Genomic DNA, 25,548 nt, shown 5'->3' on the forward strand with positions numbered 1-25,548 from the left:
ACTATTTTAAAAAAATTTTGGAGGATGAAAGTTCTCAATACGTTTAACCCTTTCGCGAAGACTGTCACACGTACATGCCAGCAAGAAACGCACTCACATCCCGACCAACACGCCGGTGTGCCAGAGCGTTTTAACGTTCACCCCCGGCCGTCACTCATCTGTGCCAGTGTCTTGGAACGTTTTAATAAACTAAATTCTGCCAGAAGAAGGCATTGTATGTCCATATGGTTTCATATACATGTAGATTTGACCTTCTATCAAATGAGAGTAGTATGACTCACATACACGTGGTTTTTAGGGGAAAGGAGGAGAAAGAAGTGTTTTATGACGGCTCATTATATTCGCGCGTGGTATTTGTTTACAGTAAACAGGGGAGGTTGTTTCCTTTTTCGCAACAGCGTTATGTATTTCGATTTACAGTCCAGTTTTTAGTGCAATGTTAGTGTTTTGAAAAAAGAATTTTAAGTCATATATTTACTTTTCAGATATATAATGTTAAAAGTTATTAAATGGTAAGTACATAATGAAAATAAAATGTGCAAAATATATATTTAAACAAGAAATGACATAAGTAAATAAAATATCTATAGAAATATATATAAAGTAGATATCATTTAAATACTCTGCAGAACATTATCAAACAACTAGTTGATATTTCGGCTATTTCATGGATTTAGGCTTAATAGCAAAAAACCCTCCGGCCCTGAACACAAAGAATACAGAGGGGAGGACCCTCCCCTCTATATTCTTTGACGGAGTTACGATTTCTCCCTAGCTTTACTTCTTCTCCCCTTTATATTCTTTGCCTGAACAGACACTCGCGAGAGAGACTACCGGCCTCAGCGATAATCGCACGTTTGCGCTTCCCGTCGCGAAAGGGTTTCCGTTTAACACGTTCACGCCGGGGTGACCTACCGGTGGGTCACGCTAGATTGTCTTATCTTGGCAGCACACGGGAGTAAAAACTGGTAACAATAAATTTCAATTTTTAGTTTTTTTCCGGGAATAATAAAAATTCATAACTACCAATTGTTTTTAACGGATGCAATTTTTATATTGAATTGCTTCTTCGCCGAGATAAATTTCCTTACAATGAATTGTTATTGTTGAGAATAGTTTAATTCCTCCCGATTATTATCTAATATTGAAATAGTTCTTCTACCAGTATTTTCACTTTTCACGGCGTGAACCCGTAAATACACTTTCATTTGGTTCTTAGGATAGGTAACATAATTACACTGTTAATAACAGAAAATAATTTAAGAAGTTCTCCTTTGCCAAATGTTATAAAATAACGATAATATAACATCAGAAATTTAAAAGAAAAAAATTTTACCTTTTAAGAAAACAAACTTACATTTTATTAATAAGTTCATAGTTAAATTTTATTAAAAACTGAAATATAATAAAACAATTATAGAATAAAATTTACAATGCGAATGAAAATATATAGGTAAGATACGATAAAAAAATTTATACCAATTTACTAGGGTAACATTTTGTTTTAAATTTCACCAAATCTTCGGCATTCTATGATAAAGTTAAAGTTAAAAACACTGGATTTAAAATGTTCATCAGCTTATATTTGTGTTAAATAAAGTTCAAAATGGAGTAGAAATAGAAGACTTATACCCATTCCTAAACTAAGAGATGAGACTAATTAAAAAAGAAAGAAAAATAGTTTTAAGAAAAATCAATTTAGGATGAGTTCTCGAGCCATTCGTTTAGTTATTTGCATTAGTTGCACGAGTTGCTACCCCCTAGTTTAAATGATTTAATAGTTTTTTTAAGGATTAGAACAAATAAGATAATAATTATAAAAATTTGGTATCAGTAATAAATAGTCATCATTTCATATTTGAGTCAGTTTTGCTTAGATAGATTTTTTTAAAACATGATCTATTGCAACTAAAAAAATATTATCCTAACTTACCCAAAATTTGTCTTGACAAAATCGATCCTTCATACTTTGTTAATCAGATTTTTTGTATCTTAACACTTTCTGATTGTCAATAAATACGGTGTTTTTACATGTCTTTTATAAACGTAATAATAATCTTTCACTATCAGCACCGTTTTTAAAAGACTCGACTTAGCATGTTTTGATTTGTTCAGCGCACGCGTAAGTCAAAGAGGAGTCTCACAAATATATCCTTTCTCGTTTCAACTCGTATCTAGTTGATTATAAACAAAAAAAAACTGATTAATTTTGCCTCTCCTAGATATTATCTATTGAGAAAACAATTGATATGGACAAGAAAATGAAAAGTTGTGACTGTAGCGAATGAATGAAATTGAAGCAACTCTTAATAGAAGAGATAAAGTCGATTTACAAAACATTGTGTAACTTTGTCTTTTGTAAATTTCTTCAGTTATCAACAATATAGATTTTTTTTTTCCATTTCCTGCTTATGACATAAATAAAAGCAAGCATGAATTAATATGAAACTAACAAAGCAACTAAAAATATTTTTTCTTTAAATAAAAAAAAAAATTAAAAAGGATCTTACGATTTAGTTATTTGCAATTATAATTTTATTAAATTGCGCTTTATAAGCAATTTCTCTTCAAAAGTGTAATAAAATTCTTAAACATGCGCTTTTCTTTTTTTTTTTTTCCTTTCATTTTCACTTATTGACCCTTTGCGCTCTGATGTCTCCACTGAGGCACCATCAACAGTCACCACTTTAAATTTAAGAATTTCACACCTTATTTATTAGTAACCACATTCAGACCTGCCAACTTTTAATCCCTTCCATTACCATTTTTCCCAGTGGTATTAAAATGGAATTAAAACTTCAATTTTAAGCAAGCAAATACGTTGTTTTTGAAAAAAATTAAGTTGACAACCAATGATAGTAACGCATATTAATATATAAGCTTAATTTTTGTAAGAATAGTGGTGATCAAAATCATTTAAAAATTAAATTTATAAAAGAAAAAATAGTATATATTCACTACCACTTTAAATATGAAAAAAAAATCTCCCGCAAAATCCGGGAGAGTTGGCAGGTATGCACATTAATTTTGAAATTATATTATAGTACTAAATTGCGTATTTTAAATGCTGTGGTGCAGATATTAGATCAAACAGCATCTAAAATTTCTCCGAGTGCAAAGGGAAATTTGAAAGAAGCCTTTTCAACCCATTAATAACTAGGCTCAAAATGTGGTCTACAATTACAGGAATATAAATGCATGCCTGCCAAGTTTTACGCATTTGGTGTAAAATTTTATTTCTGTGTATAAAGTGGTAGTAAAATGTATGCTTTAGATATATTCCTTGCATTTATAAACTTAATTTATAATATTTTTGATCCACCACTATTTTTAAATAAATTAACCATACATAATAATATGTAATACTATTGTATCCCTTCCATTATCATTTTTCCCAGTGGTATTAAAATGAATTTAAAACTTCACTTTTAAGCAAACAAATACGTTGTATTTGAGAAAACTTAAATTGACAACCATGATAGTAACGCATATTAATATATGTACTTAATTTTTGTAAGAATAGTGGTGAACAAAATCATTCAAAAACTAAGTTTATAAAAGAAAAAATAGTATATATTTACTACCACTTTAAATATGAAAATAAAATCTTCCGGAAGAGTTGGCAGGTATGCTATTGTAGTAATCCACATAAGATTCTTTAACCCCTTAGGGACGGGTGATTCAGAAAAGCATTCGTACAAAATCAGAATCAAGTTGCAATTAAATAAAAAACGGTAACTTAAATGTAGTCGTTACTAATTTGACAGACTTACTTTGCTTTTATTTTAATTATTGTTAGTTTAATCATATATATAATCAATGTTAATTCAACGTATAACTAAATAGTTTTATTTTGAACAAAGTAATGGTGAATTAAATAAATTAAAAAATTATAACTCCGCCTACAAATAAACTGCTAAAGAAATACTTTGATTACCAGTTTTATCTTCTTACCCTGATTGATACGGTTTTTTGCTGTCACGTATTTGTGACAGTCGGCGCGAAAGGGTTAAAATACAGCGATTGTTTCTGCTAAAAATTGTAAGTTAAATTTCATTTTACTACCACTGGGGAAAATCATCCTTCAAAGGATTATAAGTTGGCACGTATATAAATGGTACTACATATCTGCTTAGGCCAAGTGAATATTTCATTCTGTTGTATATCACTTACGCTTTAAAAATACACTAATAGTTGACATCAAATCCGAATATAAATATTTATATTTCGAATAAAATGTGGTAGATTGAACTATTTTTCTGGAAAATAAATCTCAAAAGAATGACATAACTGTACTATCACTTTTTTCTTCTTTTAAGAAAAAAATCGTCCTCTTAAAATTACGCTAAGCACAAATGGGTTAACAACCATTAAAAAACTATTTACTCATTTTTTAAGTACCACTACTTAGAACTTCAGATAATGTATGATAGATGTTGTATATAATATTTATGCATAACAATGAAAAAAGAAAAAAATAATATTAAAAATGATAAATACCCAAAAAGAAGGGGGGAAATTAATAAAATCCAGAAAATAAAAGATATAATCTTTTCATCAGCTCACACGATTATAACCGCAAAAAGGAATGCTTTCTAATATTGTATCAATAAAGACAAAGCGAAGTATATCAATACAATAGTGTGAGGAGCTCTCAAAAAAAAATTTGAAACAAATAAAATAGAACACCTAAGATTAAAATATCGCGTCAAAACAGAATATAAAATGGAAAGAAAAAGAAAACAGAACAAAGCATAAAACAAAATCTATAAAGCAAGTAGCAAATTCAAATGAACTTACGAAAATGGGAAATTTTTTAAGAATGATTTAAAATATTTTCGTAACAAGATTGCCAGATTACAAAATATGAAAACAGAAGACAAATTGAGGTAAAAGTGTAAATAGAACGGTTTTGTTTATAGAGCGTTTTGAGTGCAGTACTAAAGTGCTATTGTTAGTTACCAAAGATGGGCCCGAAAATGGATGTGCGCAAGGTAATATTATACTGGATAATTTAAAGAAGTTGAAAATTAATTTCAGGAGAGATATATTAAGCTTAAAATATAAAATGTAATTAAGTTTTTAAAAGACACTGGTCTCTAGCAGCTAAATATCAAGTTAAGATATATTTACCTCTCAGATATACTACTACTTATTCAAGGCACTCTAAAAACATGCACAGCTTAAAACTTGTAACTTTTAGAGATGACATTAAAAGAAGTGCAAAATCTGACTTTATTGTCAATTTGCAACTGAAATTTTATTTTCTTCAAAAAATTGCATTTCATAAAGCAGTATCTTCAATTCCAGTGAACACAAAAAACAAAAAAAAACAAGAGATATATAACTTTATCAAAATTTCTTAGAATGCATTTATATACCTGCCACTCTTCCGGATTTTCCTTAAGATTTTATTTTCATATTTAAAGTGGTAGCAATACTCAGCTTATTCCAATTCTTTTGAATTATAATGATAATTATAAATGAGTCTGACCACCACTACATATAAATAATTACAATAAATATATAAAAGCATAATGATCCTTCCGCATACCCTCCAACTGCTACGGAATTTCCGTAGTTTCAGAAATCTTCTTTTCTAACGGTAGCAAAATTAATGTCTTAATATTTAAAAAAAATTAATTTTAGCGTAACTTATCCACTATTACTTATAAAAGTGCAGGCCATATGGCTAGATTCTTAAGTTCTGATAAAAGTTTTATGAGAGATCCATTTGCTTTAAAAATTTCTACTTTGGTTTGCTACCACTAGAAAGAATTATTTTCAAAATCCTCATAAGTTGGAGGGTATGCTTCCGTAAGCGAATTTCAACGGGATCAAAATATAAATATATTTCTGAATCATATTGTTTATCGTATATTGTTTTACAGCCAATCTAATCCATTCTCGGAAAGAGTGAAAGTTGGCAGGTATGCATTGCATTTATTTTCTTTTTCTTTAGGAAGTTTAAATTGTAAAGCAGGTGTGGTCAACACTGTGCACCGCTTTTAGTGTAAAAAATCTTGTATGTGGCAATTATTAATAGAAATTTTGTGTCAAGTCAACATGTGCTACCGTGTTAATATTGTTCATTGAATACGTACAGTAACTTTCTTTCCAGATTAAATAAAGCTATAAGACGGTAGTCAAAACTGGTAGCCTACCTATTTTTATAGCAGCTTATTTGTGGGCGGGAGAATAATAGTTTGCCTTACTTAATTCACCACTACTTAGTTCGAATTAAAAAATTGCATAGTTACACTCTTAACACTTACGGATTGGATGAGTTAAAAGATTTAAAGTGAAAGCAGAAATAAGTCTGCCAAATTAGCTAAGTTTAGACTTAAGCCACCGCTTTTTATTTTTTACTATCCTAATTCTGATTCCATACGAATACATTAATGACTCGCCCGTCCCGAAAAGGCTAAAGATATGTTTATAGTTAAATTGAACAAAAAAATTTTGATAGCTCTAATATGAACATGGTCATTTAGCACATTTTAAATCACATATACTAAGATCAAAACAATAAATAACAAATCGACTATAATCTAAGATTGAACACGGGCTAGCCATATGGAGAGACAGTATACTTGATTCGATAGCATGCTAATGGCGTAAATTATTAAGAACTTATTATTGCTAAAAGAACAAGCGAAAGCTTCCAGATTCGCTTGAGAAACGGATTTGGATAGTAAGTTATAAAGCTGTTAAGTACTAAAGAAATAACTTTTTCTAAAAAAAAAATTACCAGTTTTTTTACAGTTTATATTTTATCGTATTATATAAATTGACTTCATTCTCGTTGTTTCTTGCTTCTATTTTTCCGAGAACGAAATATAGATTAAAGGTTATTCTGCCGTTAGAAACGGAGAATAGCTGGAATTTGAATTGAAGGAAGCACTTTACCGTTTCTCGCCGATTGTCACAAAAACGTGCCAGCACAAAACTGTATCAATCAGGGTGAAAATATAAAACTGGTAACCAAAGTAGAGTTCTGTAGCACTTTATTTGTGGGCGGGGTTATAATTGTTTGATATACTTTCACAATTACTTTGTATAAAATAAAAGTATTTAGTTATACTTTGAACTAACATTGATTATATATATAATTAAAGTAAAAGCAAAGTCCGTCAAACTGGCAACGACTACATTTAAGTTATCGTTTTTTATTTTGTTACATTCTCTCTTTGTACGAATGCTTTTCTGAATCACCCGTCCCAAAGGGGTTAAGATTCTAACATTTTTTATTTTCGAAAACCTCAGATGGTTTAGTACAAGAAGCTAAGAGGATGTAGCCAACGCCTCCTATAACTGAAAGCCTCCACACGGTTTTCTGTAGGTAGCAACCAGTATTCTAAAAATACTCAGTAAACGCCTCGACAAATATTGCAATCTAAAAACAAAATAATGTTTGTTCGTAAGTACTTTTTTTACTTACTTACTTTTATTTACAAAAATTGGGCACCTGGGCCTCTTAGCGGCCCCTATCCCATACATCTAGAAATTTACAGAAAATTTATAGTAATAACATTTTGAATTTAGCAGTCGATGTGGTAGCTAATAGAAAAACAAGCACTTTGCTTGAGTAAATATAACATTTGAATATCTGATTCATCGATTCTAAGTTGACATATATAAATATAAACATAATTTGACATATATATACGTAAGTTGACATAAATAAATATTAACATAAATTGATACATATTTCACTAATTAAATTTCAATATTTTAACTAGCACATATTTAATTATGACATACATTGAAGTTCATTCGAATACATTGTGGTAGCCATAAAAAAAATCAAGCCGTTCGCTTGTGAAATAATAAAACAATGAAAAATTCAAAATGTCAAATTGACGTTTTTACATAACATTAGAAATATTGATTGTAGACTTTAATTTAAAATAAAGATATAACATGATTTGATATGTACAATAATTGATTTTTGAAAAATGAAGAACATAATTGATGAATATAGATAAATTATACCTTGATTCATGATAAAATAACATATTTGGAGAAAATGCAGTAAATATATTTTATCAGAGAAATATTGTTCCTTAAATACAATAGAATTTGCAAAAGAATTTAACGTGCATAAGTTGATAAATACATATGCATTAATTGGCTATATTTTCAGAAAATAAAATTTGATGTAATTTAATTTAACATAAGTAAAAGTCTACTGTGAAAAGTTCAGTGAATTTAACTTGAGAGTCTTGGAAATAAAAATAGAATTCACTGTGATTGAGATGTTTCCCCGATGATATCCCGCAGAAGACGTAGCACTTCTTCATTTTTGAGCAATTCCTGTAATTCTTTGATTAATGACACTAATCGGTGAGCAAGTTTAGGTGTTGAATTTGATGTTGCTCGAGGGCTCCTTCTGCTGGGACGGGTCTCGCACCCAGTATAGTTGGCTGTGTGGTTTTTGTAACAATTACAGCATTTTGGAGGTGTTGTTCTGTCTTTGTTGCATTCATGAGACCTGTGGTTTTCAGCGCATTTTACACACCTTGCAGGCGCATTGCAGTGGCTTTGCGTATGTCCATAATTTTGGCAGTTGTAACATTGTGTAGGTCCTCGACCTCCTCGAAATCTTTCGATTTTGATCGGAATCTGCTGTATGTTGTTGACTTCGAATATTTTTTGGTGATTCGCCGTTGATGTTAGGATTATGAGAAAGAGTGGAAGGAGCCGATAGGCCTCTCCCATTCTCTTCTTAAACTGCACTATTTTAAAGGTTTCAACGTTGTTTTTCTGTAATTCTGTATTGATGGCATCTGTATCAAAGTCCACAGGCAGGCCACGGACCAAAACCTTAATAAATATAGCTTGCGGTGTTATTTCAGGTTTGCTGGGCGGATCCCGTACTTTGTCGGTATCCTCCTTAGGTTTTGTTGTCGGCAAGATAGTGACGTCATGTGTTGAGTTATGTTGGCTAGAAGAAGGACAGCTGTTTGTAGACATGAGTGTAGAGTTATCTACAATTGTTTTGACTGCATTTTGCTTTTTCTTCTTCTTTTTTCTTTTCTTTGTTGGTGGTTCTGTATTATTGTTGATATTGATGTCCGTGTCAGTTTCTGTATTTGGTGTTGTATTCAGGTTCTCATCTTTATTTTCCATGGTTATGTCGCCAGTGCTTGGATTAGTTTCAGTCATTATTGATTCGACTTGGATGGATTTCTTATTCATCTCCATGTTTTCTTCTGCTTGAATTTTCCTCTTCCATCTGACGTGATAAGCTGCATTTGTCAGTTTTAGGAAGTAATTGTATTCGTAGTCTCCAGAGTAACTTGATCTTATTTGAATGAGCAGTTTGCTAAATAATTTATCTATACGAATCAGCTCCTCTGTATCAAACTGAGTGTAAAACTCTACGAGATCGTCAATATGTTCATGTTCAACTGGTGGAAAGTATTTTTTTGATATCCCACAGATAGCAATGATTTCTTCTAATGACGTGGATTCTTTGCAATGCGACGGTGAATTACGACCAGAGAATGAGACCTTTCCACCACGAGCTGTTTTATGATACGGCATGACTTGAAAAAACAAAATGGCGGGCTCAAAATCCAGACATCAAAATGGCTAGTTGACAGTATTATCTCTTCCTACTCCAGAATCTTGACGAGATCAAAATCAGTATCACTCACCTTGTAAAGTTCAGGATAATCAGCATCAATTCAACATAACCGGCATCACAAGGGAGAAGAGGACATCAGTAGAGCATCACCTTTGAATGAAATATCAGGATCGTGAAGCACCATGACTTGAGGAGAAGCCTCCTTCAAAAGCCGGCATTAGCATAATTTAAACCTGTTTGGCCGAAATTTTTCACACCGTTTGTTCGTAAGAGCAATAATTTTTAAATAATATAATATTTTTTGTAAATTCTTCGTGGTAGATAACAAAATCTAATCTTCTTTTTTAGTTTGAAAATAAACAGATTGAAATATTTTTCTAATAATATATTATACATTAATAGGGGAGAATATCATTCCTTGTTTTCTGACAGAATAATCGCTAATTCTTGGCAACTTTTGAGCTACCACCTGTGAAAAACTAAAGAAATTGTCTGTAAATTCCAGGCATATGCCCAAAAGTCACACAGTAATTACTTTCCATCATTGACTATTTCCAAAATTGGAAACTTGCCCTCAATATCGACAAAATGTTTATGTTATTACCTAAACATATGTTTATGTTATTACCTGTCTGTGTTATCTCTGTTCTATCTTCTTTCCCACAATTTTATTTAACTACTAACATTAAGTTTACTAACCCAAATAATTTTAATATCAATGGCCTTCGATTCTGTTTGTAATCATATAATTTACGGAGGTGGCGTTTTCGGCCAGGTACTCCGGTGCACCAATTATTAGTTTCCGCAGTTTTTTCCGCAAAAGTCACACCATGACTCTGAACCACCTTGTACACTTCGACGAGACCATCGCCGTAGTCATCAAGGCCAAAAATCAACCAAAAATTTTCTTGGAAAGGCCAAGTACCACAGCGGTGCTTAACTGGGCTAAGATTTAACTTTACAGGGATGCCAACTGCTCCGCTTTCTGCAAGATTTTTAAGAAAACGGTAACGAATTAAGAATGGCCTAACTCGTAGAATTAGAATAGTAACGCCTACTTTTTAAATGTGTAACCGCGAAATAAATGCATTATAAGTACGAGCTCTTGGCCTGCTCGACTTCCAGAAAGTTCGCAACTGCTTATTACAGCTTATTCTGGGAGGGGATGTTTTTAAACAGGTAATTTTGTTTTCAATAAAAGAGATTAATTTTGTGACTTCCTAGCTCAAGTCTAATGTATTTCATAAGATATTAATGGTATAAAGTAAATCTGGAGAGTTTGAAACGAAAATTTACATTTTATTTATTTTTAGATAGATTGTTAAAAAATGATGATACGGTTTCTTAGAAAGAACTCGTGTTTTTAGCAAGCCCTGGCTTGACTTCTTTTTACTTACTTATTACTGTTTGCTCTTGTTGCGAACCTTGAACCATCATACAGTAGTGCTAGCATTTTGTTCGAGCTACGAGGTTAAGCTAATTTTACAAAAGATCATTTAAGCTTAAATTTTCGAGTTGGTACATTCCTGTGAAGGAAATAAGCAGTTTATAACAAGTATTTTTTTTTAAATGTTAAGTTTTCAAATGCTAAGCTACACAGCAAGAATCATTTCGAATTTCAGACATAAAACCCATTATAAACTCAAATAATAAATCAGGTTACAAATACCATGTATACAAGAAATACTACGCAAGAGAGTCTCAAAGTAGAATGAACATATTGTGAGCCAAATGACTTTGAAATACACCGGAAAAGCTAACCTGGAAGTATTCTGTAGGACTACATGGCCTTATATCTCCCCTTAATATTGACGAATAATATTAAAACTGGACCACGTAATATATTGCCTTGTACTAGTATTCCCTACCCGAGGAAATAATTCTAGGACTGTAGTTTAGTATGTATGTAGTACCCAGAAGATGGGCACTTTACTTCTTCTGGTGGGTTTCTATTATCTACGGTATTAACCGTGCACCTCCGGATGGTGTTTTCAATGTAAACAACAAACTCGAGCTCTTGACCTGCTCTACTTCCGGTTAGAGAGTATACAGCTGCTTGCGACAGCTTTCTTTGAAAGGTGAAATTTACAAAGAGATAACTTTGTTTTAATAAAAGAAATAAATTGTATTTAATTGTATGTAAATAAATTGTCTCATATTTTGTCAGAACCGATATGACCTCTTTTGACTTGTTTATTATGGTGTGTCCTTCATGCAAACCGTGCACTATCATACGTTAGTGTTAACCTATTGTTCGAGTGGCAAAATTAAGTTCATTTTACAAATTATCATTAACGTTTAAATTTCAAATATTGTTGAGAAGGTAAAAAGTGTTTTAAAACGATTCTTTTGTAAATTACAAACAATAAATCAGGTAATAAATACACTTATGTATGAAATACTACTCAAAAGAGTCTCAAAATACAATGTTTAGATTGTGATCCAAATGGCTTCAAAATTTCCTCAAAAAAAGCGAGTCGGGAGTAAAGACAATTTAGTGCATCCTAGAAAACACCTTCCATTTGATAAGTTATGTCATTATCTTATCTCTATGAGTTATGTCAGATAACATAAAGCAGTGAGGGTAGGTACTGAACCAACGCTTCCCATAACTGAAGGCCACTTCACACGGTTTTTTATACGTACTCACTATAAAGGTAAACCAGTTTACGAAAGAGCCATTTCATGGAATATCAAGTGAAAATAAGAAAATTAAGGTAAATATACGTCTAATTTTTCTTTTCAAATTCGTGGATTTAATTGATTTTTCTTATTTACTTCTCAACCGTGAAAGATTCAATTATTAAATATATGTGATAACTTTTTCTCAATTACTTTTAAAATAGAATTTTGTTTCAGGTGCACCGTGTATAAAAAAAAGCGTGTGGTGGCTCTCTGATGTAGAAGGTGATGACTGAACTAGGGGTGAAAGCGAGACGGAAAAGAGGAAAGGCTGATAGTAAAACTATTTCAGTTATTGTTAGTTTTCGGGAGGAGCTTACTTATTCTTTTTTTAAACGATTTAACAATTTCTACTAAATCTTGGAAACGAAGCAGTTTTTTAGGTATGTTGAAATTATAAATGAAATATTGATAGTTACATATATTTTATTTTTCTCGAAAAAAATACTAGAATGAAATGTCTTTCATACCAGTTTGTACTATTTTCCGTCTTGCTATATAAAGGCTTTCAGCTATGGACTGAACTGAGTAAGCTGAACGACTTCACGCCCATTGCTGTTACTCCATAAAATAGGCGTTACTTTTCATCGTATTCATGATAGATATTAACGTCTCGTTTAGTACTTTTCTGTTTTACTAATCAGAAGTTAATCGATGCAACGTATTAAAAGAAATTAAACTCAATTATTTCTATTATTGGCATAAACTAATATTTAAAAAAGTACTAGTTTACACCGTAATCTATTAACTATCACTTTACAGCCAGCATCTCCTCAGAGTCATGGCTGAAAGCCCTTATATAACAAGACGGAAAAGATGAAAAACTGGTACGCTACATATTTTATTATAGCATTTTTTACGAGAAAAATAAAATATATGTAAGTACCAAGATTTCTTTAGGATTTGAGCATATATATATAAATCTGCTTCGCCTCGAAGTTAAAATATTGTTAAATAGCTTAAATTAAGAATAGTTAACTTAACTCCTCCCATAAACTAGCAATAACTGAAATGGGTTTACTACCAGCCTTTTCTCTTTTCCGTCTCGCTTTCATCCGTGCTCAGATTCAGAGCAGCGAAAACCATCGAATGTAAATTCACACCCAGGGTATTTAAATTCATTGAAATTAAAATCCCCGAGTTTATGTTATGTTATTACAAGTCGGCAGTATACTGAACTGTCGAACATGACATTGATATTAATTTTATTATATGTTAAATTTTAAAAAATATATTGGTAACAGTTTCGAAAATGAATTGGGAAATTGGAGTAGGATTAAAAATGCCGGTAACGGGAAGAAAATTTCATTTTACAGTTTTTTTTTCTTTCACTTTGTATGTCTGTTGTTCAATGCCTAAAAGTTTCTTCAATTGAACATTTTTTTTCACTTTCCACTTTTTATGAGCTCATATTCTTTATATGCGAGGAAAATTAACGCCTACTTTCGACTGGATGGTTTATTTACAGGAAAATATAATCCTACACTCCTGAACTGATTTAATAATGAAGTAATTTATTCATAAAATCATCATGATTGACCCCTTCATCGAAAAATGGCGTTTCTTTAAAAACAGTAGTTCAAAGATTAAAATAGGAAGCAAAGCCTTTTAAACCTAAAATTTAAATTTTTTTAAAATAGCCTTATAAGTCGAAAGACACAAAAATTCTAACCTCAAAATATTTTGAAGCACTTTCCTGCCATATATCTAAGAATAAGAATGTGATTAAAAGCAGTTTCACCGTACGACGACACTTTTAAAAAATTAATAAATAAGTTTTATACTTTTCTAAATATTTTCGAAAAAATTTTAAACATAAAACTTTTAAAGAGAGAAAGAAAAAAATGCCATTATGAAGCTATGGTGTTAATTTCTTTAAATGCTAATTGCATTGCATATATGGTGTTAATTTCATTGCTCTCAATCCTCCTCAGAACCTTGTCACGCTTGCAATTGTTTTCCAGACATTGGTTCGCGCTTATAACAGACCGCATAATTGAAAGCATAGCTGAATTGCTGCTAGAGGTGATCTTACTCCACATTGAAGGTAGTTTTTCTATTTCAAATTGAAGCATATTACTTATTCATATGCTAATTTCTATTACACCATAAAGGTCTTGTTAATTTTTTTGTTATTTTATGCATTACTATGTGCACTATAATATGTACCAATTTCTATACTTGTAATCATGATTACAATTTTCAAAAATTTTGATTACAGCTGTAATCATGATTACAATATTGATTACAGTAATCAATTACTTGTAATCGTGATTACAAAGTTTGATTACAGCTGTAATCATGAGTACATAGTCGATTACAGTAATCAATTACTTGTAATCATGATTACAATTTTCAAAAAATTCTGATTACAGCTGTAATCATGATTACAGTTTTGATTACAGTAATCAATTACTTGTAATCATGATTCCAAGTAATTGCGATTACAAGTAATCACAACAAAAATGATTACAAGTAATTATGATTACAAGTAATCAAAATATATGATTACATGTAATTTGATTACATGTAATCATGATTACATGTAATCTAATTACACGATTACAAGACTATTGTATTCTTATAAATGATTATATTTTACAGTAGATAGTAGAATGTATTTTATAAAGATACATTTTGCACGTATTAACATGTACTGCATTTTGTACGTATTTGTATACGTATAAGTGAATGTAACTGAAATGTATGACATATGATTTTATCTAGTGCATATGTTCAGACATTTTAGTATCACACACATGTACATACACTGTACATGTATACATGTACATTTATACACAATGAATATATGCATTTTATGCAAATATTTGTGTATGTAAAATGTATATCTATGTTCATGTACGCATGTATATACAAGTACTTGTGTTTGTACGAACATACATACATTGTTTGTACAATGTATGTCCCATGCATGTATGTGCAATTTATTTATGAACTGTACAATATATGTATGCATGTACAATATAGGTATATCTGTTGGATGTACAATATATGTATGTATACATGTACATGATATGCATGTCCAGTGTATTTATGTACATGTACATAATATGTTCATGCTCAATGTAAGTATCCAAATATGCATAATACACTTGTGAATTATTGTACGTACATTGGGCGTATTTATATTTCACATATATTCATACATGCATTCGACATGCATAACGTACGTACACACATTTGAGATGCATATACAGTGGGTGATCGGTTAACGAACATAATCCGTTCCAAGACTATGTTCGCTATCCGAATTGTTCGTTAACTGATCATCGATTTACCATGGACTTCTATGTGAAATCGATTAATTCGTTCTGGAGACCCTAAAAATTAAATTTCAAAAAATGTATAATTTCTTAATAAGTTTTTTAAAAAATTATACATACATATAGTCTTGCATATTAATCAATCCTTTTCATTTTATGCTTATGGGGCGGTCCAATGTCGATTGCTTTTCTCTCTTTTTCAGGATTTTCCGGAAGTAACTAATAGCATTGTCGTTGTAAAGATTCCCAACCCTACTGACATCAGCTTGGTTTGGGTACCATTCTAAGACCATTGCTCTGACATCCTCCCACTTTTTCAAAATATCTTTAATGGCAGATGTCGGCATTGGTCCTCTTTCATCATTAGTACATCAAGAGTAGGAGACACATTTCGCTGTGTTTCTTGGTGTTCTTCATTCAAAATTTCTTGGAGTTCTTCTGTCGTTAGTTCATCTTCTTTAAACATTTCTCCTTTCAGTGATCTTATTTCGTATGCAAAATGATCACAAATGTTTAATATAAATTTTTTTCAGGCCGAGAAGTGTTCGTTAGAATTCGTTTTGTTCATTAACCGAATATGTTTTCGTTGTCCGAACACAAAAAATCTTTCTTGAAATTGTTCGTTATCCGAATATGTGTCCGTTATCTGAACACAAAAATCTTTCGTGAAAGTGTTCGTTAACCGATTTGTTCGTTAACCGATCAGTTCGTTAACCGATCACCCACTGTATTGTACAGATGTATATACATATAGCGTACAGATGTATATACATATAGCGTACAGATGTATATTCATATAATGTACATATGATGAAATGAACATATAATGTTCATATAATGTACATATGTGTGTACATATACAGTGCGTATGTGCATAAATATATTGGGCATAATTCTTTCGTACAAATTTTACATGTGTACATGCATGCTATCCCTATCTATGCATATGGTGCAATGTATATATGTACAATGAATGTATCCACACATGTACAATACACGTATGTTCCATGTATGCATATCCATATGTACTATATATGCACGTACAATACATGAATGTATGTACATACATTGTACATGCGTACATACATTACACGTATACATATGTACATTACATTTATGTCTAAATATGTGTACAATGCAATAAATAAAATGCATGTAAGTTAACTTTTAATGACTCAAGCAAGTTAAATGACAAAATCAAACGATATTTAAATTTAGTTTTCAGCTTTAATTGTTCTATATCATTTTGAAATTCTCTGAATAAAAAATTATTTTCAGGTATTTTCATGAAATGTTTGACAATACAGATTTATTTTTTTATAACATAATGCATGATTCATAGAAATTTTTTAAATGGTAAGAAAAACGGTAAATTTTATGTGTGGAATTAATATTTAGAAATTCCAAATAAAATTATCGTTTGCTTTCTAAAATATATGAGGTCGAGTTTCATATACCTTAGAATAATTTTAAAAAATTTTTTAATAACTTTACTCATATAAATTTTTTTAATGTATGCACAATGTATGTGTATATTGTAATTACATATATTTAAATGTACGCACGCATTTGTACATTACTTGTAATTATGTACATGTATACGTTGTATGCACATGCATACATTGTGCATATAACTATTTTTTTGTACATCCATGCATTACATGCGCATAAGTATTAACAAAGTATGTAGTTATACAAGTACATACGTAAGTTGTACATAAGTACATACTTTGCGTGCACATATATCGATGTACATATAAATATGCATGTATACATGTACGCATTTTATTTACGCAACTATGTGCATATATTGTACCTATAAATAACATTTTTACATATTGTATGCAAATACGTACAATTTTATATACAAACGTACATTGTATATACGTGCTATTATTGTAAATTTATACAATATATGCACTTAAGTGCATAAAAGCATGCAAACGCATAAACATTATTTTCATATACGTTCATACATACATTGTCTATGTATACAAAGATACAAAACATTGTCTTTTTGTACAAACTAACATACATGCGTACATGTATCATAAATGCATAATTATATGTACTAAGCATATGCGCATTGCATTAAGTATATTACAATATAATTATGAATATTGTACGTACAAACAACGTTTGTGCATACATTGTATGTATAGGAATCGCAAATTGTACGTTCATGCGTGCGTACATTCTATGTACATAAAAATATGTAAACACATGAATACTTACATAAAAAATTTGACTATAGTATACAATCGTAATAACTTGTAATCGTATAATTTGATTACAAGTAATCACAATTACATGTAATCAAATTACATGTAATCATGATTACATGTAATCATATATTTTGATTACTTGTAATCATAATTACTTGTAATCGTTTTTGTTGTGATTACTTGTAATCGCAATTACTTGTAATCATGATTACAAGTAATTGATTACTGTAATCAAAATTGTAATCATGATTACAGCTGTAATCAAAATTTTTTGAAAGTTGTAATCACGATTACAAGTAATTGATTACTTGTAATCGTGATTACAAGTAATTGATTACTGTAATCAAAATTGTAATCATGATTACAGCTGTAATCAAAATTTTTTGAAAGTTGTAATCATGATTACAAGTAATTGATTACTTGTAATCGTGATTACAAGTAATTGATTACATAGCTGTAATTATCTGTAATCAATTACAGTTGTAATCGATTACTGTAATCAACGGCCAACTCTGATTTCTATGCCTAGCTTTTTGAGTTAAGGTAATTTCCATTTCTGTAACGCTGTGCTTTCTTTCAGAATCATGAAAACATCTAAGCAATGTGTTTCAAAGGGGGGAATGATGAATATAGATAAAAGTGTCAATAAAACAAACAAAGAAAGAAAAGTGGGTCATCATTAATAAACAGAAGTAAAGCCCCATTAACTCAGACATGACCGACTATAAAACCTTTCAGAATTTTGTACCTATTCATTTATATTGTTTTTATTAATGGCCAAATGTAACTGTAAAAACACACTCATCTAACTTTTTAATCCCCACGGAAAGCTTTTTATGTTAGAAGAGAATCAGCTTGCTATATTTACTCGATTTGTTTAATAAAATTCATACCCAGGGAAATCCACTTCACTGAAGTTGACCTCCCCGAGATTTATTTTTTTAAGGACGTCAGGATTAGACAAATTCTTTTATGATTATAAATCTATATACTTTAAAATTTAAAACATATATTGGTATGTTTTTTAAAAATTAAAAAATTCATGTCTTGGAGTACAATCAAAAATGCCCGATAGCGGGAAAATAGTTTTTTTTTCTGTTTTTTTTTGGTTTTTTGAATAATTTGTTGTTTAATGGCTAACATTTTCTTCAATTAAGATTGTTTTTCCTCTTATGATGTCATATTTTTAAAATTTTATATGCTAGGAAAATTAACGCATACTTTCTTCTGCATGCTTTATTCACACGAAAATATAACATTACGCTGATGAACTTATTTTAATTCAGAATAAACTTATTTATAAATCATCTACATTGACTTCTTCATAAAAAATAGGCGTTTCTTTAAAAACAGTAGTTCAAAGATTAAAAGTGGAAGGAAAGAATTTTTTTTTAAACCTAAAATTTTATTTTTTATATTATAGCCTTATAAGTTCCGTGCATCCAAAAGTAAAACTACTTCCATACTTCAAAAATTTAATTTATCCTCCACTAAAATAAAAAGAAAACTGTTTGATTAGAATTTTCAATTAAAAATCTTGTGCTCAATTATACTTCATTTTCTTCTAGTAAGTACGCTTACAAATACAAATTTATTCGATTTGAGGTATGCTACAGGACGTGACAAACTATAATTTAATGCTTAACTTACCTAGTTAAGCGTTGAAATATAGTTTGGGTCGTTGTACCTAGTATTAGTTGGGTCGTTGAACCTAGTGATATGGCTGTTCGTTTAACAATCGTTTTAGCAAGGAATGAAAAATCATACACATCTAGTATTCAATTAAATATTCCGAACTCATTTGCAAGAGAAGCACGCACGCTCATTGATTGATGGTTTTGCTATTGGTAGGATTGTCTTTACTTTGATTTAATAACAATTTTTAATAAAATTCTTCTTGCCGAAAGACACAAAAATTCTAACCTCAAAATATTTTGAAGCACTTTCCCTCCAAGTGTCTAAAAATAAGATTGTGATTGAAAGCAGTTTCATTACACGACGACTAAGAGCAAACACTTAAAAATAAAAAAATAAAAAATAAAAAAAACATCATAGTTTTCTAAATATTTTTGAAAAAGTTCCAAACATAAAACTTTAAAAGAAAGAAAGAAAAAAGTTCCATTTTGAAGCTGGGGAGTTAATTTTGCTGTATGAAATGCCTAACATTATTTCATAAGTAACATATTGCTTCCTGAACAGTTGTAATACCGATGTTTTATTTTATGTTTCAAGTTGCTTTTCCTTTCCATCAAATTATGAATTCCAAAAAAATAAATAAAAATATTGTTATTACAGAGTGTTTCAAAACTGGCAATTGCAACGTACATACATCTATTTCATGATTTTATACTCAATCTTTTCTCTAAATTTCGTCTCTTAATTCATGATTATCGCTTAACTACTGCAAGACTAAGACCTTTACCTAAACCCGGGAGTACAACGTGGCTTCTGAAGCCTATCAAGGGGTCTATGAAGTCTATCTATATACATTACAAAAATGAAAATACTTCGATAATGGGTAATGCCGAAGAACTTGCTTATTCACAAGGTAAATATGATAGTGCCTTAGAAATATTTCAGAAGGCGACTAACGATCGTGATTGAATCACATAATGGAGAATTAAAAGGACCCTACGGTACTTAAAGGCCTCGAACAACAAAGAAACTATTACTCTACCGGGCATTACAAAAAAATAATAATTAAATAAATAAAATTAAAAATAATGAAAAAACACGCCTCGTGGTAGACTTTGAAAAAGTGGATTAGCAAATCTTTTCTTTATTCTACTGTTAATGCTCTGAATGGTAAAATAGAATTTCAAATAACTATTAATGTAAGATTTAATTGAGAAATAAACAGTGTTTTATAATGAGTAGCTTATCATACAATAATGCCGAATATATACAAAGCTCAATTTTGAATATTTTTTTAACATTCGTTGATTTTTTTTTTTTTTTTGAAGTTATACTTCTTATGCGACTTCCAACAAGGTTGCGTTAAACGTTTAACGCTACATTTTTATTGGCCTGGAAATCACGTGGTAGGATCCAGTTTTCCCTCATTCATTTCCATATTGTTTTGGTTCTCACTAGCATAAAAATAATAAAAGTCATAAAAGTATTGTTTTTATAGAAAGGTACGGACAAAAATGGAATACTGTGACACCATCATTAGACATACTCAAAATAAAATAAAAATCGCCACTCAGCTTTAGCTGGTAAGTTCAGTTGAAACATTTTAGCAAGCAGCATTATTAAAAACTAGGAGGCTTCGCCCCCTGCTCGCTGGCGCTCACCAGCCCCCGGAACTGCTTTCGCAGTTCATTTCGGATTGCTTTGCAATCCGATGCTCGCTCATTGGATACGTTCTTAACGTCTAGCTTTTGTATACTTTTTTGAACACTGAAGTTCCGAAAACTTTTCACTGTAGAAAATTCTAAACCTGCGCATTTCAATATTAATTTGAAATTGCAAACAGTTCACATATTTTTCTTAATCACACTATTCTAAATTTCAGTTGTTGAGAAAAGTAACTGTTGTAAGTTTTGTTTTAAAGTCTTTCCCACCAGAGGGCTAAAACCATGTGTTGTAAAACAATATGAAATAGTACTGAAAGCCGGATGTAAAGCATCGGCTTCGATGAAGATAATTTTGATAATTCGGTGAGAATTCACCCGATTAGCCATATGATGCTCACTACGTGCTCTTGCGTGCCGAAGCATGTCAATTAAAAATGAAAACTGTTGCCAACGCGAGAAAAGAACAGAAAAAAAACAGTTTTTGTTTTTCTGGAATTAAAAAATGCTATATGTATGCATGCTGTTTGTCATACACAGGGCACTTACTGTTTTCTTGGGTCTGGTGTCATTCCAGCTCAAAAAACGTTGTTGTGGAGCCTCTCCATAATGCTGAAGCATAACTCATGATGTGCTTTCCTATTCATTTCTCTTCTCAGGTTCATCTCAACCAATAGTACAACCGTAATAAGTTTGTCTTTAAATGGGAATTTACAAGATGAATGGGAAAAGGGCCATTATTGGACTCAGGAGCCCAGCTACACCAAACAATCCAGATGAATCTAGTTTCAGAAAAACACAAAACATCTATACTAAAGTGGGCGTAACTTTTCATGTTACTTATTTAAATAATTTTCTAGATATATCTTTTTAAGTGTAATATAGAATATAAAAGACGATTTTAGTAAAGATGTATTAATAAACATTATAAACTATCTGAAGAGGCGATATCATGAAACACTTGATTTAATTTTTAATAAAACATACAAATGAATAAGGAAATTTACTGAAAAAAATTTGCAATTCATAACACATATACAGCGTATTTTTTATCCTCATATATATATATATATATATTTCGTAATTATTTACATCTTGATACTTTAATAAAAGCTTACGCTTGTCTAAATTTCAAATAAATAGCTAGTTTGACAATTTTAATTTTGCTATCCTCGGCTCACCTGATAGGTGTCGCCTAAGCACGGCCTGGAAATCTTTTGATAGTAATAGCATAATTTCGAAAAATATTCACACGAACGCATTCATACGGACTTCAAAACTTATTTTGCAATGGTTAACTATATACCTATATGACATTTTCAGCAGTCTTGAAAAAAGTGTTTCACCAATCTTTAATTTTTCCAGTTTCTGGGTACCCTGTATTTGGTTGGGTGAACAAATGTGGACTTCGCTTCCTTAAATGTTAAACATTAACTTCTTCGAGTCGGGCGAGTAATATATGCATTTTCAGGGTGTCGATAATGAGGGTAAAAAAAAGATGAAACTCGTAGCCGAATTATTTCTTATAGCAGTTTATTTGTGGGCGGGGAAATAATAGTTTGCTTTATTTAATTCACCACTACTTAGTTCGAATTAAAAATTGTATAGTTACACTTTTAACACTTAAGGATTGGATGAGTTAAAAGATTTAAAGTGAAAGCAGAAATAAGTCTGCCAAATTAGCTAAGTTTAGACTTAAGCCACCGCTTTTTATTTTTTACTATCCTAATTCTGATTCCATACGAATACATTAATGACTCGCCCGTCCCGAAAAGGCTAAAGATATGTTTATAGTTAAATTGAACAAAAAAATTTTGATATTGCTAATATGAACATGGTCATTTAGCACAACATTAAATAACATATACTAAGATCAAAACAATAAGTAACAAATCGACTATAATCTAAAGGCGAACACGCGCTAACCAAATGGAGAGACAGTATACTTGATTCTATAGCAATGCTTACATGCTAATGGCGTAAATAATTAAGAACATATTGCATGAAATGCGCCAGAGAACATTACACGTACGAGTGTACAAAACCACCTACAGAACCTGCGACCTGCATCAATTGTAATGGTGAGCACCCAGCCTGTTTTACAGGCTGCGGTGCAAGACCCAGGAGGATCCCTAAAGCTGAAAGACAACCCAAGACAGTCACTAACTCCGCAACCAGATTCCTCAAAATTTTTCAAGAAATGAAAGAGCTACTCAAGGACGAAGAGCTAGTGAAGCTACTTAGATCTCTACTCCCTGAGACCAAGAATTAGAGCCCACAAGTCTACCACTCACATGACTTCCACAGCGCCAGGCTGTGGCGAACTTTTCATTTATTTCACTATGAAATTTATGCCTATGCAATTTAGGACTATCAAATTTAGACGAATCAGTTAGCGGCGCTTCGCGCCGAATACTGAGATTTTCATCATTTCCAACATTCCATGAAGAATTGGATGAGTTGGAAGTGAAAGCAGAAATAAGTCTGTCCAACTTAAATAAGTCCAAACTTAAGGGACAGCTTTTTATTTTTTGCTATCCTGATTCTGATTCCGTACGAGTACATTAATGACTCACCCGTCCAGAAAAGGTTAAAGAAATATTTATAGTTAAATTGAACAGAAAACTTTGATATTGCTAATATGAACATGGTCATTTAGCACAACATTAAATAACATATACTAAGATCAAAACAATAAGTAACAAATCGACTATAATCTAAAGGCGAACACGCGCTAACCAAATGGAGAGACAGTATACTTGATTCTATAGCAATGCTTACATGCTAATGGCGTAAATAATTAAGAACATATTGTTGTTGAAAGAACAGGCAAAAACTACCACATTCGCTTGAGAAACAGATTTGGATAGTAAGTTATAAAACAGTCAAGTACTACAGAAATAACTTTTTCTAAACACATTTTACCAGTATTTTTTGCAATTTATATTTTATGGTATATATAAAATTAACTTCATTGGCTGTCTTTCCTTAATACGCTTAATTCTTCCTTTATAGATTAAAGGTTATTCTGCCGTTCGAAGAAACGGAAAATAGCCGGATTTTGAATGAAGCACTAAGGATTCTAAATTTTTTATATAAACAGTATTGGGCAAGAACTGTTTTTCGAAAACCCCAGATGGTTTAGTTCAAGAAGTTAAGAGGATGTAACTAAAGTGTTCCTGGCATTTTTTCCGAGTTTTTATATTCCGAATCGACCAGAGAACTTTTCGCAAATACATAAAAACCAAACATGCTTTGTGATTTTTCTTTGTGGAAATATTTTCTTAAAATAAGCTTTCATTCGCATGCGAAAAAATCACATTGAGGGAGAAATGTCTTGAATGCATATGTTTATAATTATTTGCGTAAGACAGCGCAATAAATGGATACTAGAAAAGTAAAATAATTTTGTTTTTCGGAAAAATTAATACCCAAGATCTTTTTTATGTCATTACTCAAAAACTTACCTCGATACGCATTTTTTTTTTTTTTTTTTTTTTTTTTTTGAGAATTGGCAAGCAAATTATTTTTTTAGGAGAAACAAGGGAGGTCTTGAATTGTAACATAAATTTTTTCACTAAATGAAATGAAATCAAAATCAAATTGTTAAGTTTTACTTTATTTTAAAACTTGCGCTGATCTGCAAATCCATAGCCCTGTAGTTTTGACCTCAACTCGCAAATTCAGGGAACTCCTTGCTCAAGCTTTGTGACTAATTAGCCATCGTAAAAAAACTCGATGGAACTAACAAGTTCAATATAAACCATAAGTTATAAATTATTTTAATATTATAGCTAAATCAATTGAGAATAGTAGATTTTTATGAGCTACGAAATTTTGTTCAGTTCCCGTGATTTTTAACACTAATCGCCAATCATTATTACTGTATGCCATTTTAATTCCAAATAAAACTTTGAGTAGAATGTGGGCGTTACTTCTAATCGTGTGCTCAATTGACTGAACAAAAGTAAAAAACATTACTGAAAATAATAAATTTTACCAGACAGCACAGCTTTTCATTTATTTCTTCCTCCTTTGTTCTGCACAATTTTATTTCTTTACAAGAATTCAGATTCGTCTTTTGACGCAATTTCAAGGTACTCAATTTAAAAAAATTTGAAATTATTTCGGAATATTTTGACAATCGTCCCAGAATTTGTAACTTGTCTTGTTGCTCTGCACCAATCAATTCTCGCCGATTCATCTGATGGAAGAAAATATCCTATTAATCAGTATTCTTAAAGAACCATTGGTTGATATGGATTTTTTTAACTGATTACAGTAGTTGTTTCCATGAGATATAATGACCATGGAAACAGAGAAGCTAAGAATTTCTTTTTCAACCAATAATGGACTTTGAAGCCTATAATTACATTTAAAGAACAATCCATTATTTATTTAGCAATTAGGTATCATATATGAAATTGCACAGTCGCTAATGAAGGAAATAGAGTAGTGCCGCTCAAATG

At 30.9% G+C, this 25,548-nt stretch overlaps 1 protein-coding gene across 2 annotated transcripts in view; it reads right to left on the bottom strand.

The window, feature by feature from the left end:
* LOC107441881 (multidrug resistance-associated protein 1) overlaps positions 1–2,200 on the bottom strand; it is a 69,912-nt gene extending 67,712 nt beyond the window's left edge. The window contains exon 1 of one of the 2 annotated variants that reach the window (XM_087163521.1): positions 1,934–2,200. In XM_087163521.1, coding sequence (XP_087019647.1) covers positions 1,934–1,966 — 33 coding nt within the window. In that variant the 5' untranslated portion in view covers positions 1,967–2,200. The remainder of the gene's footprint in view (positions 1–1,933) is intronic. The other variant, XM_087163522.1, reaches the window with a different exon arrangement.
* Between the last annotated feature and the right edge of the window lie 23,348 nt (positions 2,201–25,548).

Source organism: Parasteatoda tepidariorum, chromosome 5, assembly GCF_982258835.1.
Source record: "Parasteatoda tepidariorum strain Cologne lab strain chromosome 5, Ptep-v5.0, whole genome shotgun sequence".
In the NCBI taxonomy this organism is placed as follows: domain Eukaryota; kingdom Metazoa; phylum Arthropoda; class Arachnida; order Araneae; family Theridiidae; genus Parasteatoda; species Parasteatoda tepidariorum.